The sequence below is a fragment of the Rhipicephalus microplus genome, chromosome 5, assembly GCF_043290135.1.
Source record: "Rhipicephalus microplus isolate Deutch F79 chromosome 5, USDA_Rmic, whole genome shotgun sequence".
NCBI classification, from domain to species: Eukaryota; Metazoa; Arthropoda; class Arachnida; order Ixodida; family Ixodidae; genus Rhipicephalus; species Rhipicephalus microplus.
In genome coordinates this window covers 79,764,244-79,783,061 of record NC_134704.1, presented here as the reverse complement: position 1 = coordinate 79,783,061, position 18,818 = coordinate 79,764,244, and the positions used below count along the sequence as shown (strand labels likewise).

The 18,818-nt window shown below is 47.1% G+C and overlaps 1 protein-coding gene across 2 annotated transcripts; it reads right to left on the bottom strand.

Annotated features, from left to right (window-relative positions):
- Positions 1-1,637: 1,637 nt before the first annotated feature.
- Positions 1,638-5,783, bottom strand: LOC142817842 (uncharacterized). Of its 2 annotated transcripts, none has more exons than XM_075895723.1 (2): positions 2,969-5,783; positions 1,638-2,164 (listed from the first exon to the last, which is right to left on the bottom strand). In XM_075895723.1, exons 1-2 carry the CDS (start codon positions 5,641-5,643, stop codon positions 1,783-1,785), a joined length of 3,057 nt encoding a protein of 1,018 aa, XP_075751838.1. In that variant the 5' UTR covers positions 5,644-5,783; the 3' UTR covers positions 1,638-1,782. The 2 variants fall into 2 exon arrangements, with proteins under 2 accessions (XP_075751838.1, XP_075751839.1); XM_075895724.1 differs by having other exon boundaries at positions 1,638-3,099; positions 4,360-5,783.
- Positions 5,784-18,818: the final 13,035 nt, after the last annotated feature.

Below are 18,818 nucleotides of genomic sequence, written 5' to 3'. Positions count from 1 at the left end.
AGGAATAGAGGCAGCTTGCTCAAAGTTCTTTCTCAAAATCCGCATATGTACCTCTAACGGCAAAGTGTTGTTATGTTTCATAAGGCACTTCTCCGGGGCAAAATATTAAGAAAGAATAATTTATTCACAGTTTCTGTGTCACCATACAACCAGAACATACGCCATAATAACAATATGGCATACAGTTATCAAGAAGGCGTTAAGAGAGGAACGTTCGAGGCAGCAAAGCAATGCCTGTACTTGACAAGCAAAGTTTAGGTTAGGGAGTTCATAAAGGAGATAATTTAGGTCGTTCGTTTTCAGTCAGCCTTCGGACCACTTCCACCTTGTAAACAATCATCGAGCATTTGCAACGCCTAAACACCGTTTACGTAGACACAAGGTGTCAGAACTTTGATTCATATTTTCTGGACACAAAAATATTTCGTCGCGGAAAAAAGCTAAAATGCTCTTGTAGATCAAACGGCACTTAAAAACAGGCACGAGTAGACAAAACGACGCGCTGCCCGTAACGCTACGCGTAACGTAATGAAGCCATGCCACAGAAGGTAAATATAGCCTAAAAAGATTCTCGGTTCACACGAGCTTCAAGCAACGTCCCGCCACTCTAATCGTATTACACCAGCTGCGAGCCGCACGACTATTTTCTCCGACTAGCAAACGAAGTTACAAGGCACAATCTCCTTCCGCCGACAAATCACGAGGAGAGTCCCATCTTCGCTGGCCCCGCGTTCCAATAAGTTTCTACGCACTCGTCTCTTCGCGCGTGTGCATATTTCCCGTTCTTTTTACTTCGATTCGTTCGCATCGATTAGCTGTGGCCCCCGCGTACTGTAAATAGCAACGAACGCGGCCTGCAGGAGATTTCGCGTGAGGACTCTCCCGCTGAAATATAGAAGTGAGAAAATCTCAAACACGGAGAGGGAAGAAACACAGTTCGATAGCCGAGTCCTGAAAAAAAAAACGAAGGTGGTGGCGGGGCGCGGCGAGGCCAGGCAACGGTGGCGTCTACACTGGCCGCCCCTGCAAACACACCCCGCACGTGCGGCTCTCGACAAGCTTTCCTTTTGCGCCAGGAGAATCGATACACCTGCCCCGGAGAGGATACGCGTGGCCACGACTGACTATTTCCGGTCACCTATTGCCTTCGTGTGTATTCGCTCCAGCCGTATTTAGTACGAGCGGCACGCCGCAAGCACTTCTCACTGCCGCTTCTTTTGACGGTGTAACAAAGTTTGTGCGCTGCTTTAAATCCACAGAAATGTTTCGATAAAGAAATTAATAAAATTTAGGGTACAAGAACTCAACTGCAATTCCTGCTGAGAAACGTGACATTGGTTTTAAAAAAAGTGGTCCACATATATAAATGTGACTAGGCACTAGAGTCGAACTAGACACTAGAGTGACCTGATCGATAATTTTCATTATACAAATACATGAAAATTAATTGTAACTGAGTTTTGTAAATTGTAACTGACTTTAATTGTAACTGAGTTGAAATTGTAACTGAGTTTTGAGTCACAAAAGCACGATTGCTTTTATGTGCACCACGATGAACAATAGCTTAATATGCGACGCTGCACTATTACGTTCTACCGGCCATAGGCCGGCCGCGGTGACAAGGAAATCAGTCGATGTGGCAGTGCAAACCAACCGCCTTTATTTCGAGCTCGGAAATATATATAGGAAAGCAAGAGGAGAGAAAGAAGGAAAGTTTTACAATGACGCATGCGCCGAGGGGCGTCATTTGGCCGGACTTGTTATCTGCAGCATTCCTTCCCCCTAGGAGCCGTAGCGTTCCACGGGCTTTCTGATTCTTGTGGACCGACGTAACTCGGGGACAGGGCTTTCGGAAAGGTCATCCGCTTCGCATTTCGGAGCATCCTGGGTGGTTCGGTGTTGTCCCTCGGGTGGCGGTTCTTCTGGAGTCGCTGTTTCTCGGCTTGCACCTGTGTCGGATGAACGTTTTCGCACCTGGTCGACATGACGTCGAACGACGCCGTCTTCCGTTGCTACAGTGACGAGACGTGCCCCACTCGTCGATTTCACTTTGCCTGGCGTCCACTTGTCCCCAACACCGTAGTTGCGCACATAGACGGCATCTCCAGGAGCGAAGTACCAACTCGCAGACTCAGCACCTGGATTCTTCGGCAATTCGTGGTTCCTGGGAGAAAAGCAAATATCCAGTCTAGTACGCAAACGGTAACCCAAAAGTAGCTCAGACGGCGAAACCCCTGAAGCTTGTGGCGAATTCCTATAGTTACAAAGAATTCTTGACAGAGCCGTTGACAGTTCTACTCCGGGCATTCTCTTCAACCCATCCTTAAGGGTTCGCACGGCGCGTTCTGCGAGCCCATTGCTTTGAGGGTGGTAAGGAGGGGTACGAATGTGCTCGATTCCATTTTTCTGCACAAATTGAGCAAATTCTGCCCCTGTAAAAGGCGTACCGTTGTCGGTAACTATGGTGCGCGGTAATCCAAAACGGCTGAACAAGGTTCGCATAGAATCCACCGTTGCATTAGCGGTTGCTCGCGATACTGGAATGGCTTCTATCCAATTGCTGTGTGCATCCACGATTACCAACAGCATTTTGTTGGAAATAGGTCCTGCGTAATCTGCGTGCAACCGCGACCACCTCTCACGCGAAATTGGCCAACTGACGCGGTTCCGTTCCGGGGGCATAGGCAAAGCTTGCACACAATTTTTGCAGTCTGAAGCGGCCCTCTGGATGTCTTGATCCAGACCGGGCCACCAAAAGCTAACCCTTGCCCTTGTCTTCATGGTGGACGCTCCCTGATGCGATTCGTGCAACAATTTCAATAGCTTCTCACGCGCCGTTCTTGGTATCACTACCCGATGGCCCCAGAATAACATGCCCTTCTCGACAGACAACTCATGTCGCCTTTTCCAGTATTCGACCATTTCTCTGCTGTCACCCGCGACGGAAGGCCATCCTTCAGTCACGTACCTACATACTTCTTGTAAAACGGCGTCCGCTTCTGTGAGTGCTTGAAGTTCTTTGTGCGAAACCGCGGGCTCGTCCAGCTGGTCAATGAGAAGCACCATTTCCGTGAGGTTTTCCGTTTCTGCTTCCGGCTCCTGCAAGGATTGTGGTAAGCGGCTTAGGGCATCAGAGATTAACATCTGACTGCCGGGTTTACAAATAAGCTTGTATTTATACGCGCCGAGCAAAAGCGCCCATCGCTGAATGCGTGCGGCAGCCATAACAGAAGTCTGACGGTCCGGTCTCAGTAGCCCCAGCAAAGGACGGTGATCTGTTACTAACGTGAACTCCCGACCCAAGAGGTAATCGCGGAACCGTGTCACGCCAAACACTAAGGCTAAAGCTTCTCGCTCGATTTGAGAGTACTTCATTTCAGCTGAGGTGAGCGTTCGTGACCGGAACCCAATTGGCCTGTCTTCGCCATTTATACGGTGAAACAGGGTAGCACCGACACCGTAAGGGGAAGCGTCGCATTCCAGCAGCAACTCCAGCTGCGGATCAAAATACGTTAGCACTGGGGCCGAACACAAAGCGCTCTTTGCCTTCTGAAATGCCGAGTTTTCTTTCGTGTGCCAAACCCATTTTGCGCCTTTTTCAAGAAGCTTATACAAAGGTGCAAGCACAGTGGAAAGATTTGGCAGAAACTTATTGTAAAAAGTGACCATTCCTAAAAAGGATCGCAACTCAGCAACATTTCGTGGCAACGGGGCCAGTCTGATTGCGTCGACGTTCTTTTCGAGCGGATGTAGTCCCTCGGTATCAATACGATGTCCCAGATACGTCACCGACGATTCACAAAACCTGCACTTTTCTGCACGAAGCTTGATGCCGTACTCGCGGAATCGCTGCAACACTGCTTCCAGATTAGCATTTTCATTGTTGTTGCTCTCGGCTATCAGCACATCATCCAGATATGCCTGTGTCCCTGGCAGCCCTTGTAGCACCGATTCAATCTTCCGTTGGAATATCGCAGGAGCTGACGCGATGCCAAACGGCAATCTATTGTAGCAGAACAGCCCCTTCGGTGTATTTATCACTGCTAGTTTCCGCGAGTCTTCATCTAGCTCGACCTGGTTGTATGCATCGCGAAGGTCCAATATACTGAATTTCTTCCCTCCACGTAAATTTGCAAATATGTCGTCTATGACAGGCAATGGGTACTGCTCAACCTCGCACACTGGGTTTAAAGTCACCTTGAAATCACCGCATATGCGCACCGTTCCGTCCTTCTTCAAAACTGGAACAATGGGCGTCGCCCATTCGGAATGAGGAACTGGAGAGATTATGCCAGCGGATACTAATCTGTCAAGCTCCTTTGACACTTTATCGCGAAGTGCAAAAGGAATTTTTCTTGCCTTGAAAAACTTGGGGGTTGATCCGGTCTTGATATGCAGTCGGGCCGGCGGACCTTTCATGAGACCAGTGCCCTCAGTGAAAAGGTCAGCGTTTTTCTGGAGCAGCTTCGGAATGACCTCCTGGGCTTGGCTTGACCTTGAAGGCTGCGGATACACGTTGAGAACCTGGATACATTCGTCGGTTAATTTTTTCAGCAGATCCCGACCGCAAAGACTGGGCCCCTCGCAGTCTAAAACAGTCAAGGTACATTGCACTGTTGTACCTTCGTAGGAAACCGGCATTGTTATTGCGCCGAGAAGCGGAAGTCTGCCCAGATAGCATGAAAGCTGTAGTTCTGACTTCTGTAGCTGCGGCCACTGATGACAGTACGTCTCGTAGATGCTCTTAGGAATGACGCAAACAGGCGAGCCCGTATCGATGTCCATCGTTACTTGAATGCCGTTCCACGCGAATTCCTTTCTTATAGGGGGTATGAGCGAGCGCTTAGTGGTCAACGACCAAATCTGCGACGCACTGTTATCACTGTCTTCCGTTTCTGTCGCCTGTGCTGTCACTGCTAGCATTCTGCTTGTTTTGTCGTTCACCGCGCACATTCTGGCTAAATGCCCTCGCCGTGTACATTTGAAGCATCTGCGCTGGATTAGGCGACAAGCATTGGTTCTGTGACCCTGCTTTCCACAACAATTGCATTGTTGTACGCCCGCCGTCTTCGCGCGCGACTCATATTGAGCACTCAACTTGAGCAAACTCGCTTGCTCTTTGTCCGAAGTAATACCTTGCGAATCGCGTTCGGCGCTTTCTGCGGCCAGGGCCAGGGCCTCGGCTTCTTGAAGATTAAGGTCTTTCTTTGCTAGCAGCTGCTTTTGCAAATTCTTGGACCTGACTCCACACACAATACGGTCCCTTATCATTCTGTCCAGCATCGTCGAAAAGTTGCAATTCTGGGCCATCTGTCGAATTGCCACAATAAATGCATGCACAGACTCCCCTTCTTGCTGGCAGCGATGGAAGAATTTGAAACTTTCTGAAATTTCATTCGGCACTGGGTCGTAGTAGCTGTTTAACGTCTGCACAACTTCCGCGTAGGTCAGAGCATTAGGTTTCTTCGGCGCTACTTTCCCGTTCAAGATTTCAATTGTCTTTGTTCCAAGCGCGGCTACCAGCAGGGCCCTCTTCTTAGCATCGTCCTTCACATCATTAGCTTCAAAGTAAGCCTCCACCTTTACCAAGTACGCCTGCCACTTATCTTTTGCGTCTTCGAATTCCGGTAGCTGGTGTGCCATGGCTGGTGGGTTCGTTCTGCAGGCCGTCGCTTGTGGGCATATGCTGGCCTTCTTGCTGCTGTAGAATTCTCGTCGCCACTGTTACGTTCTACCGGCCATAGGCCGGCCGCGGTGACAAGGAAATCAGTCGATGTGGCAGTGCAAACCAACCGCCTTTATTTCGAGCTCGGAAATATATATAGGAAAGCAAGAGGAGAGAAAGAAGGAAAGTTTTACAATGACGCATGCGCCGAGGGGCGTCATTTGGCCGGACTTGTTATCTGCAGCAGTGATGTATGCAAGTCTGCATTGCCTCTTTTTCCATTCATTTCCTCCAATTGCGCTCAAACGATTCTTTCTTTATGGGTAAGTGGTTAGTATAAAAATTTGGTTATATATAGCAAAGGAGGTGAGCATTGGTTCACCTTCCTGCTTTTCAAATTCATTTCCTGCCGACGTTGCTGGAGAAGCCTGGTTAGTGCGCATCGAATATGTTAACTTACCACAACAGCCTTCTAAAATCACTAATGTGTGTTCTATAGACCACACTGTGGATATCCTACCACTGAAGGCGCGTCTTTTATTGTTCAAATGAATCCCACCCATCATTTTTCGTACGGGGTATTTGTTACGACTACCATCACCTGGAACTTCGTTACCAATTACCATCATCTGCATCTTTTTCATCAGTTCTACGTTAATTACTTAAATATTCGTAGAAAAGCCACTTATCACGTTTCAGCGTTGTTAAGGTAGAAAAGAACTTCAGTGTGTCAAACATGTTCAATTTTTGTAAAAAAACAATCGAAGCCAGTCACCTTAAATTTCGAGCTTGGAAGCAATGAGCACCAAATGAGAACGTAGACTACTACTTTGACATAGCCTTCATCAAACACCACTAGCTATCTAACGTCCACTCAATTGCACCTGCCTTTCCACGCTCCGTATTTTATCGCGCAATTACTCACACTCAGCATGCCTCAAAGGTATCACGTGTGAAAAAGTGGGGTCTTTCGTTTGCTTGAGAGATGGGACTTTTCAATTATCCTTCCTAACGAACCCGGTGCCTCGAAAGATGCAGTCACTTAAAAAAAAACGTACGCGCTGATGAAAGAATAAAGCTAAAGTATTTAGGCAGACAACCGCGGACAGAAAAAAACAAATTGTAACACAGTCTGCGAGCGTTTCATTACCTCGAAGAAGTCAGTGAATCATTCATCTTGATTACGCAAGGGCACTGGAAAAATAAAATCAAAATATATCCCATATACACTTTGTTTTGAATTACTTTCTCTAAGTACTTTAGCGGAGTTGTCACTGCGGCTGTGTACACTAAACATTCTTCCGCAAAAGATTTGACTTCTATTAAGATATCATGCGGCCCACGTCGAATTTTCTTTGGGTACACATTTAAACTTCTTTGCTCTGGTATTCCGTTCACCATGCATGCGTCCTTCTTTTTTGCATGCTTTTCAGAATTGAGATTGATGGCTCGGAAAGCATAAAAAGATTTTTTTTTTAGGGGGATCACGTAATGGTGAAGCTCCGCGTCATTTTTTCTGTTTTCTTTTTTTCCTGAAAGATATTTGGGCCGCCAAAGCTGCTCGGGTCGGCCTCATAAAGGTCATCGGCTTTAAGGGCGTCCCAGGCGGAATTTAAAGTGCTTCTGGTGTTATTGCTGCCGCTTGAAGCCTTACTTTGGTCGTATAGATTGATGAATGAACCCAAGAGATGGCAATGTTTGAGGCTAGGCACGCATCTTTGAAGGATAGAGCTGGAAAGTATGTTTGGGAGAGGCGGAGAATTGTGGAGCACAACCACGTGAGGTACATGCACTAGACCATCCTTTGGCAATATCTGCCAGTGTACGTTTACGTTCAGCTGCCCCAGGCTAGGTCGCGGGTTCAATTTCCAGTGATGGTAACCACATCTCGATGGAACAAGCTGCACCATATCAGGTGCGCTTCAACTTAGGAAATAGGGAAGAAAAATTGGAGGAAAAGAACGGCAGGGAGGTTAGCCAACCTATAGGCAGCCGGTTTGCTACCCTGCGCATGGGATGGGGATGGGAGAGATGAAAGATAGAGAGCAGAGAGGGAAGAGAGATAAACACAGCACATTTGGCAGCACACGCGCGCACACTAAGTGATGGTCCGGTCTTGTCTTTCACAGTGTGTGACATTGCTGTTACAGCCGCTTGTTCAAGTACGTGTCGCGTAGGAATTTCAATAGAGCTTTTGTCGCCTTCTGTTGCAATGTCTTCTCTCGGGCACTTGATAGAATAGTGTCCACAGGCATTTGGCTGTTGTCGATGCGCGCAAGAACGGACACCAGTGACTGTCTCTGGATGTCATACAACGGACAGTCGCACAGGATGTGGTGTAGCGCCTCTTCGGAACGACAGGCAACGCAGAGAGCGTTGTCGGCCATTCCTATGACAAAAAAAAATAAGATTTTGTAAATGTCACTCCTAGCCATAAGCGATAAAGAAAGGCGGATTCTCTTCGGTCGAGCCCAGAGGGTATGCGTAGAGCCATCAAAGAGGACAGGTGGTGTTGACGATTCGTCTCGTTGCTTGGTGGGCACCATAGTGAAAACGTGATTTCACGCGCAAGTCGTCGAAGAGAACTGGCTGCATCGGTCCGCGAAAGTGGTATGGCTTCTTCACGTGTTCCTTCAAGAGCTGCCCGCGCGGCAGTATAGGCATGTTCGTTCCCTCTGACGCCGCAGTGACTTGGCAGCCACTGAAACGTCACATGATGCCCTTTCTTGTGTGAAGTGTGCAGAAGGCATCGGATTTCGAAAAAAGCTGCTCGTACAGCCCGCGGCGCAGTGCTGAGAGCACAGGTTGTAGGGAAGCCCTTGAGTCACTGAAAATTGACCATTGTTGCGGTGGTTCCCGATTGATCACACAAAGTGCAGCGCACAAAGCAGCTAGTTCCGCTGCTGTAGATGCCGTGGAGTGGTCAGTCCTAAAGCTGATGGTAACACCTCTTGCTGGGACAACTACTGCACCTGACTAACAGTGGCGGTTCATGGAGCCATCGGTATATATGCACTGTCAAATTATACCTTATACGACCACAGGTGCTAAAGATAGTTCATAGTACACGGGCACGGCATGTCTCTTTCCATTGCTAAGGCTTGGCACGCCTCAGAAATGGGTTAATAATATTTTTTTGCAGTTTCGAGGGCCCGAACTACGATATATTTACAAGAAAAGTAGTAGTGGAAGATTCCGAAAACTTCATCCGCCTAATCTTTATTAACGTGAGCCTAATTAGTCTTTTATGAACCATTCGGAAGGAAGTACTCCTCGGTAGCTCAGTGGTCAACGCCTCGCAATCATAATGGTAATTCGAAAGGAAACACAATTCAATAGCCGCGTCTCGATAGACTTGCTTTACTTGGGCCCGGCAAGAAAAACGAGACTCGAAGTAGAGCGAAAGCAGCGACAGCAGACGACGACTCTCATAATCATATGGTGGTTTTGGGACTATAAACCCCATATACCAATCAATCAACGCAATAGCAGACGTCGGTTCCGGAGCCCTCCACTACGGCGTCTCTCATAATGATATCAGGGTTTTGAGATTGAGATTTGAGATTTATTTTCTTTTTCTGTGCGTGCAACAGAAAAAACGAAGCAAAAGCAAAAGGCTACATAGCCTGACGGAGGCTTTTGCTCCGAAATACAGTCTGGCAAAATAAAATAAAATAAAAACTAAAAATAACATGTCATACACAACTTAGCCGCAATTAGAGAACATCATTATATACAGATACAATTTGCAAATTCTGATCACACATGTAACCATCACAAATATAAAGAAAGAACAGGACAGTAAATAGTAATGAAATACCTAAAAAACATCGCAATATATACAATAGGTGAGGTAAGGAAAGCATCTGGAGACACATACATTCCTAAGCACCTTGAACAAACAATAAGCAAAAAAAAACAACAACAAAAGGACACAAATAGTGTACTCTAAGCAATTGGGACACAGAAAGTAATAAATAATCAAAATTTCTGTATTAAGTGTATTCAATACAATTATAAAGGAGAAATTCCTTGAACTTATTTTTGGAAGTTTTCTTATTTAGCTCAAGTACGTCACCCAGTTTGTTGAGGAGACTCGGTATTTGATAATCAATATGTTGTTGACCATAGGTTGTTCTAGTTTTCGGTGTTCTTATACTATGTGTACGGAGATAGTACTCAGCACATCGAGAAGAATCGTACATGGGGTATAGTTTATTATTTTGGATATACAATAATAACTTATAATAGTATATTTGGTTTGCTTGTAATATGAGATATTTAGGGAATAACGGACGTGCGCTAAGACCTTGTGGCATACCGTAATATCCCTCGAATAGTCTTAGTACCTTCTTTTGTAGTGTAAGTAATGTTTTATAGTTTTGAGCCGTCGTTGTTCCCCAACATAAGACACAATAACTTAGCCTGGAATATATCAGTGTATAATATAACGCTTTCTTTAGCCAAAGTGGTAATAACGGACATAGTTTGTACATAAATCCAACGCTTCTACTTAGATCTGCTGCCAATTTATTTATATGTTCATTCCAGGAAAGGTCTTCCTGGAACCACACACCCAATAATTTCTGTACCTTGACTTGTTCTAAAGTCTGACCCTCAAAGGAGACACTTAGACTTATATTCCGTGGCTTATTAATGGGTGCAAACAATATATATTTAGTTTTACTCGCGTTTAGCCGCAACTTGTTTAGTTTAATCCAGGAAGACAACTTATTTAAATATGTGTTTACAGACTTTTCAAGTTGAGAGATCGATGAACCAGCAAAAAATATATTGGTGTCGTCAGCATACATGATTAACTTAGGAGAATTCGGAATGCTACACAAGTTATTTACATAAACTATAAACAACAGAGGACCAAGTATCGATCCTTGTGGGACACCTTTGTTGACCCTCGCACGGGGAGATGTTTCTTGATTAATAGCGACATACTGATAGCGGTCTGTTAAGTAATTTTGAATTAACCTATTGGCAACGCCACGGACACCGTAGTTATTAAGTTTTTCTTAAAGAACACTGTGGTGCACGGTGTCGAATGCTTTGCGGAAGTCAACAAAAAGACCAAGAGTATATAGCTTTTTCTCAAAATTGGTTAGTTGAGATGCGAAACCCAATATTATCACGTCACAAAACTTGCGCACGAGTGCACTAAGGAAGCTGGGAGCAAGTGGCATGCATGCTCATATAATAGTGTAAACTAAGTCTTTAGTTGTCGTGGCCATCACGTAAACAGTTAAGGTGCAGTCACAGCGTCAAATTGCAGCAATGGTATTAGCGCACGTGCGCGTACCGGTGCACGTTTCGAAGCAAGGTATCGACGAGGAAGCACTGAAGCGGACGCAACATCATGCTCCGGTCATTCGAGAAAGCTGCATCACCAAGGAAGCACAGGACTGTTGCAGGGAACATCGCGTTACCATGCAACTCGCCTTGCATGAACTCGCCAAAAGTAGACTCACGAGAAATAAATATCCTGCGAGTCAGTCGACCATAACCCCGGACTTAAACACACAAGCTGCACAAATTCAAACACAGGCGAAAACGCACGCTCGCACGTTCAAAGAAAATTTCGGGTCATTTGGAATCCGGTACTTCAATGAACCTTCATGTTTCGGTCTCTTAGCGTTCACACGCGAAACTACAAAGTTTGAAATGTGTAAATTCAAACTTATGATCTAAGCCACGCTGACTTTTATAGATCACGGTGAAACAGTTATTTATAACGGACGAGAACACAAAAAATGAGAAAACGCACGACGAGGCACTGACTATCAACTAAAGGTTTATTTAGAGAAGGCCAGCCCTCATAGCTCTTTCTTTTTTGCCATCACCTAGCGGAGCTTGAGTGAATCTTTAGTTGTGAAAGTTATAAAAAACACTGATTAGTGATCTATTATTAACGCACTACTTTAACTGATTTATTGCCTCATGTGTACAAAATTTTCTACGTGGCCGCCTGGTGCAAAAATTGTCCATACTCCGAATCTCCTTTGCAATGTTGCAGCGTTCACATGTGAAAACTTTATCTTTAAGCCACGGAAATCACTAGAAGACTAGAGCGTACAAAAGTCTTAGAGGTAAATGAAGCAAATTTGTAGAAAGATCGACATAGTTGTATTACATTAGGTCAGGTACAAAGCATCGTTCAAGAAGACAAGCGAACACTTTGGTCAAGGATTGCGCGTTCGTTAAAATGCCTGAAAACTGATCAAATTTGGTTCCCTACTGCAGCCACGATTCATCTCTTATCAGTCACGGTACATCAAAAGCATACATTCGACAATTGACAGATATTTCTTGACGCCCAAAGTGAGAGAGTGAGAGAGCGAAAAGACAATTTATTATCCAGCGGACGACCATCCCAGCCCCACGAGGGGAGGATCTTCGCGATGTGGTCCCACGTCACCTCATCGTCACGTCCTCTACTCGGCAAGTAGCCCTCGCTAATCCCGCTTTCTGCTGGCACTCGTGCCTGCTCCTGCGCTCGGATGGTAGCAAGCACCTGGCGCTTTCGCTCAGGCGCTGCTTTTCCCATTGGTCGCTTCCCGCGGCGCCCGCAAGTCGCTGTGGTATCGTCATCAGTGTCTTTGCCTCTTCGTCTCTCGGAATTTGTTCACAATCCCACAAAATGTGGGCTGTGGTAACTATTTGCATTTAACACCACGTGACACGTCGCTCGCATATACAATAGAACACAAGTGCTTCATAACCACTGCCATGGGCATAGAGTAACACAGTAAACATATCTTACTCTATGGCGTGGGTAGCAAACCCGGTCGGCAGTAACTGGAACGTCACCGCATCGCTTCGGGTCAGGCCCGAGAATTATTTTAAAGAACAAAAACACTTGACGGTATCAGCATATGCCCCGCTCATTTTTAACGCGTTGACCTGAACTAAACAAAGCACCACCTAAACACCCCGTACAGATGACTAACCATCGAAACTGAAACGTGCGACTTTGGTATTAACCACGATCTGGGATCGATGAAGCTGTCTTTTTTGCTGTGTTTTTTTTATTTTTCTGACACTGCATATAAAAGGTGCATGCTTCAAACGTTGCGTTTAGCAACGTTAGCCGAAATGTCCCCCACAGACCTTTATCAGCATGGTTATAAAACGCTTCTGGTCGGTAGTCGAGGCTCCTGAAAACACACGAGCCAAACATTACAGAGCAGCATGCAGCCTGTAATATGCAGATAATCTTCAAAGGCAGCTAAAATTTGTTCTCTCTCTATTGTGCGATTCATGTAATTTATCCAAATTACATTAACCACGTCATGTACTCAAATTCACAGCCATTGGCCGATTGGAGCGCTGTGATCTGCATAGTTTTCAAGGCCACCATGTGCCCGCGCACGTGATCACACCTGAAGTAAATGGCGCGTTCGAAGACAAAAAAGAAAAAAGAAAAAAAAAATAACTGAATATACAAGCAGTGAGTGGTGATGAGTTAGCGAAGAACTGGATATCATCGGGTAAACGTGAATTCCCGTTCATGACCCACTTTAAATCGTATAATGAATGAGAATGTTTGTGATCATGGGGACGCTTTTATCACACGACTAACATTTACACATTTTGAAACGGTGTCTCAAGTTGTGTCCGAACCGGTTTTAAGCGTAATTTTTATAGATAGCCTAGCTTGGACAAATCACGTTCATCCTTTGTGCTCCTAAAGTTTCCAGTTCTGTCAGTATAATCTACAAAATGAAAAATTTGTTGGCATTAGGATTTAAGAAACAATTGTACTACGTTTTTGTGCAGTCATACCTTCATTACTGTTTATTTGCTTAGGGAATATTGCGCAATCTGATTTCCAATCACGGTTTATTTTACAAAAAAAAAGTTTTGCAGATACGATGTATCTCGTAATCACGTTATACGAAGCATGCGGAAGTAAGGTGACCGTGTTGCGCACTTCTTTATTCAGTAACACGCCATGACATGACGCTAAATATATGTACAATTGTTGCACGCACAGTTGAAGAGTTGCAGATGTTTGTATAACCAGTTGTTCGCACTTGCGCAAAGATGACGACTGGAACATGCGTATTAGCAACTCCAGAAGCTGATATGAAGCGCTGATGCTCGCGAGAATGCTTGGCCTGGGCACTGCTACGTCAAGCAACTTCAGCGCGTGGCAACTAACTCCAAATGGCGCTAACCCGACGTGACGGCTGTATCAAAGGAGTACATATGTAATCGTTATGAAATTCGGTAGGGAGTCCTACAACTAGTATTGACATTTCACGAAGATTAGGGTCTATTTGAAAAGTAGTTCTTGGACCTGGCGTGGCTCTGTGGTACAATTCTTCACTTACACGCAGAATGCTTGTCTTCCGCATTCACCAGGCGTGAAACTGAACACCTATGCAATGAAAAACGACAACTGTGTAAAAAAAACAAATTTATGCGTACACCAGTCAAGTATACGACAGTACTTGACTGGTGTATCATAAATTCTAACGATCATGTTTCGTATCCTTAATAATGAACTACACACTTCCAGTTTCTCGGGAGTTAGTCTTGTAAATACTAACAACACGAGGTTTTCAGCTCACCGTAATCTACTTCTACCTAAATTACGTACCAACTATGGTCAAATGACGGCAAGATTTTCATGCATAACACTGTGGAACATGCTGCCTGTTGATCTCAAATCATGCTCAATGTACTCCTTTAGTAAGCGCTTGAAGGTCTTATTGTTAAATGACTTATGACTTAAATGTTTTCTTTTGGGTTTCTTTGTTTCAAGCACATTGTCACTGTTGCTCATATGGCCCTACGTTTTTGCACCATTTTCTTTTAAATATTGCTGTGATTTCGTCGCTGTTTGCTGACTAAAAAGCTAATCCTCTTTTTACTCTTTGTTAAGAGGTCCCCCTGACAGTTTTTACTTTGGGACCTCCGATCGCTCATTCAACATGCAAAAAATGTATTCATAAAAATGTATCTATTTTTTTAATAAACAACAACAACAACAACAACACTACAACGATTGTCCTCTTGCTACGTCCGTTCGTCCATACATCCGTGCGTCCATCCACCACGCCCGTGCACCCATTCATACATCCGTCCGTCTATCTATCTGTTCTTTACATTAGACGGCGACTTCCCCATAGACATCATGAACCTTAAGACCTAGCTTCTGCCATTTCTCATCATTCATTTCGTTGAAATGCGTGGATTTTTCGTGAAACCACGGACTAACGGACACACATTTTTTTTCTTTCAGCGCCTAGGCATATATAGTTTGGCTGCAAAATATATGAGCCAATTACGAAGTCAATAAAGACAGCAACACATCCCACATGGATACGTGCACGTGTGGAATGTATTCCCATTGTACTCCTCCAAACCCTACAGGTCACAATAAAATCTGCGCAAAGAAACATGATGCTTCGTAAGGGCTCGTAAAAACAGCACACTGCTTATCAAGCACAAAAATTGCCATAAAAATCAGGGATAAGTTCGCACACAAATGCAAATAGTCTATTTCAACAGAATCTGGCCAATAAAACGCCACGATGGCCACACATTTAGCCAATTTCAGGTTTACAAACAAACCTGATACACTCTGATATATTTACTCATGTATTTCAATATATTGACACGTGCGGTTCTTTTGGTTTACGAAGGAAGACGCTATCACTTTCTGTTAAGCGCAACGCAGGCCGCGTTTATCTTGTATGCCACTATGGAACGCGTTACGACGCGTGTATAAAAAGCCGGCGCAGTGCGCCACTGGGGGTCTTTTTTTTTCCGTCGGCCGATGACTGTTCACGCCGCTGTTGCTGTGAGTTGTGTTTGGCCCTGTTTTGCTGGGCACAAGTTCGCCCAATAAACAGTTCGCCTGACACCGCCCTGACTCCTGCGTGCTTCCTCTCAAGTGCTGCGTGTATCACAACCTCGTGACATCTGGTGGAGGTGCTTCTCTGTCCATGTACCGTACGCCCCCGTCCAGCCGTGAGCCAAGCCCAAGCCGCCAAGAGGACGACGCCGACCCGGTCGTTCGAGTGAGCCGAAGACAACAAGGACTACCGCCCGAATACCTGCCGCTCCCCGACAAGGACAAGAAAACAAAGGCTGCTACGAAGCCGGCATCCACGATGACGGAAGCAAGGTCTTCGGCAACCGTGGTCGTCAACCAGCCCAAAGAGCCGCCTACCTTCCGCGGATCGACCTACGAAGACCCGGAAAGCTGGCTTGATATTTACGACCGCGTCGCAGCCCTCAATAAGTGGGACCCGGACGACAAGCTGCGTCATGTGTATTTTTACCTGGAAGACGCCGCAAGGACTTGGTTCGAGAACCGCGAGTCAACGCTTCGAACCTGGGACGACTTCCGCGTTGCTTTCCTGCGCACCTTTGCAAGCGTCGTGCGGAACGAAAGAGCCGCATCACTGCTTGAAACTCGGGTGCAGCTCCCCAACGAAAACGTAACGATCTTCACGGAGGAGATGACGCGACTTTTCCGCCACGCCGACGCCGACATGTCTGAGGACAAGAAGGTTCGCCTGCTTATGCGAGGAGTGAAGCAGGAGCTCTTCGCCGGACTGATCAGAACCCCGCCAAAGACGGTACAAGAGTTCCTCTCCGAGGCTACCACCATCGAGAAGACTCTTGAAATGCGGACCAGCCAATACGATCGGCGCATGTCGCCAGACGTCGCAGAAGTCCGAGGACTCTGCCCCGACGACCTGCGCGAGACCATACGCGCTATTGTTCGTGAAGAACTGCGCCGCATGTTGCCATCGTCTCAGCCCCAAGTCGCCTCTCTCGAAGACGTAGTCCGCGAGGAACTACAGCGCTCACTGAGCGTTTCTGAACGGCCACAGCCCCAACCGGAGGCGATGACCTACGCCGCTACTGCACGACGACCTGTCGCCGCTCCTCGCCAACACCAGGACCCAACGTCTCCGCAGTTTCGTCGCCAGCCACCGCCGCCACCCCCGACGCCTTCCCGCTCGCCAGTAATCCAGCGCTCGCCGAGGAAAACTGACGTTTGGCGCACCCCGAACCACCGCCCACTATGCTACCACTGCTGAAGCAATACTTTTTTGCAGACTAGTTGGTTCATACTTGAAAAATTGAATTGCTGCACAAACTTGAAGAAAAAAACAAGAGAGACAGGAAAGAGTGCAGACTACCAACAAGTTGGTAGTCTGCACTCTTTCCTGTCTCTCTTGTTTTTTTCTTCAAGTTTGTGCAGCAATTCAATTTTTCAAGCTACCACTGCGGCGAAGCCGGGCACACCTACCGCTACTGCCAGTACCGTGAGATGGGACTGCGTGGCTTCGACGTGAACGCGCCGCGTCCGCGCCCAGGTGAGCGACCTCGCGACATCGCCGACTACATCGCCGGATCGCAGTGGCAACAACGACGACCATCCCGTTCACCTTCGACTGGCCGCTACGTCTCCCCGGATCGCCGCCAGTACACCAGCCCTAACCGGGGCCGATCCCCAAGCCCCTACCCGGGAAACTAAAGGCAGCAACCGATGGAGGTGCGGTTGCTGCACGACGCAATGCCGAAGATCCTCCTCCTCCGCCGCCGCCGCTGCCGATGACGACGACCACGACGCACGAACTTTCCCGACGTAGTCGCAGTACGCCGCCTGAGCAGAGTCTTTACGACAAAGCCTCGCCGCCGACGCGACATAGCAGCACCGGACCAAGCCGACGCAGCCGTGATCCGACGCCCCGACCTAACCGGAACGCCTGACGACGAACCACCGACCTCGACGTGACCATCGACGGCCACAGCGTCACCGCCCTTGTCGATACCGGCGCCGACTACTCTATCATCAGTGGTCTCTTCGCCGCTAAGCTCAAGAAGGTAAAGACTGCATGGGAAGGACCGGATATCCGAACAGCAGGGGGCCACCTTATAACACCGACTGGAACCTGCACGGCAAGAGTCACGATTCACAGCCAGACGTATTCTGTGAATTTTGTGGTCCTGCAGCAATGCTCGCGAGACGTCATTTTAGGCATGGATTTCCTGGACCAGCAAGGCGCAGTAATCGACCTAAGATCCAGGTCAATCACGCTGTCCACGGATAATGCAGCGGCGTCAGACTGCAACGTCGCTCACAATGCCTTGAATGTGACAGAAGAGCAGGTTACCATCCCGCCACTGTCGAGCGTCATCATTTCCGTCGGCACCAAAGCGTCTACCAACTTACATGGTGTCATCGAAGGCGACCAGCACCTGCTCCTAAACCGTCAGATGTGCGTCGCAAGAGGCATAGCCAAGCTTCATAAAGGCGAAGCCAAGGTAATGGTGACGAACTTCAGCAACGAATATAGGCACTTAAATAGGGGCACAACGGTAGCACATCTAAGCGAATTTGTGGAAGCGAGCAATGCCTTCGCCCTCACTGATTCTCAGGGAGCCGCAACGTCGACAGCAGTGTCCGCGCCCGCCTTCGACGTCAATCAAAGCCTTTCCAGGCAGCAACAAAAGGAGCTCAAAGCCTTACTCCACCAATACAAGGACTGCTTCTCGTCGTCGTCGAGGCTTCGTCAGACCCCTCTCGCGAAACATCGCGTCATAACCGACGAATATGCCCGTCCGCTCCGTCAGAGCCCCTACCGAGTTTCTGCACGGGAACGCGAGGCCATCAAGCAACAAGTCGACGAAATGCTGCGTGACGACATCATTCAGCCGTCTACGAGTCCGTGGGCATCACCCGTGGTGTTGGTGAAGAAGAAGGACGGAACCCTACGTTTTTGCGTCGATTATCATCGCCTGAACAACATCACGAAGAAAGACGTGTATCCCCTCCCACGGATAGACGATGCTCTGGACAGACTCTACAACGCCAAGTATTTTTCGTCGATGGATCTCAAAACCGGCTACTGGCAAATCGAAGTAGGCTAGAGAGACCGAGAGAAGACTGCCTTCATAACACCAGACGGCCTATTCGAGTTTAAGGTCATGCCCTTTGGTCTTTGCTCGGCGCCTGCGACGTTCCAACGGGTTATGGACACAGTACTCGCAGGCTTGAAGTGGTAGACTTGCCTCGTCTACTTGGACGACGTAGTCGTATTTTCTTCCAACTTCGACGAGCACCCCCGGCGCCTTGAAGCTGTTCTTCGGGTAATCAAAGCCTCGGGACTTACCC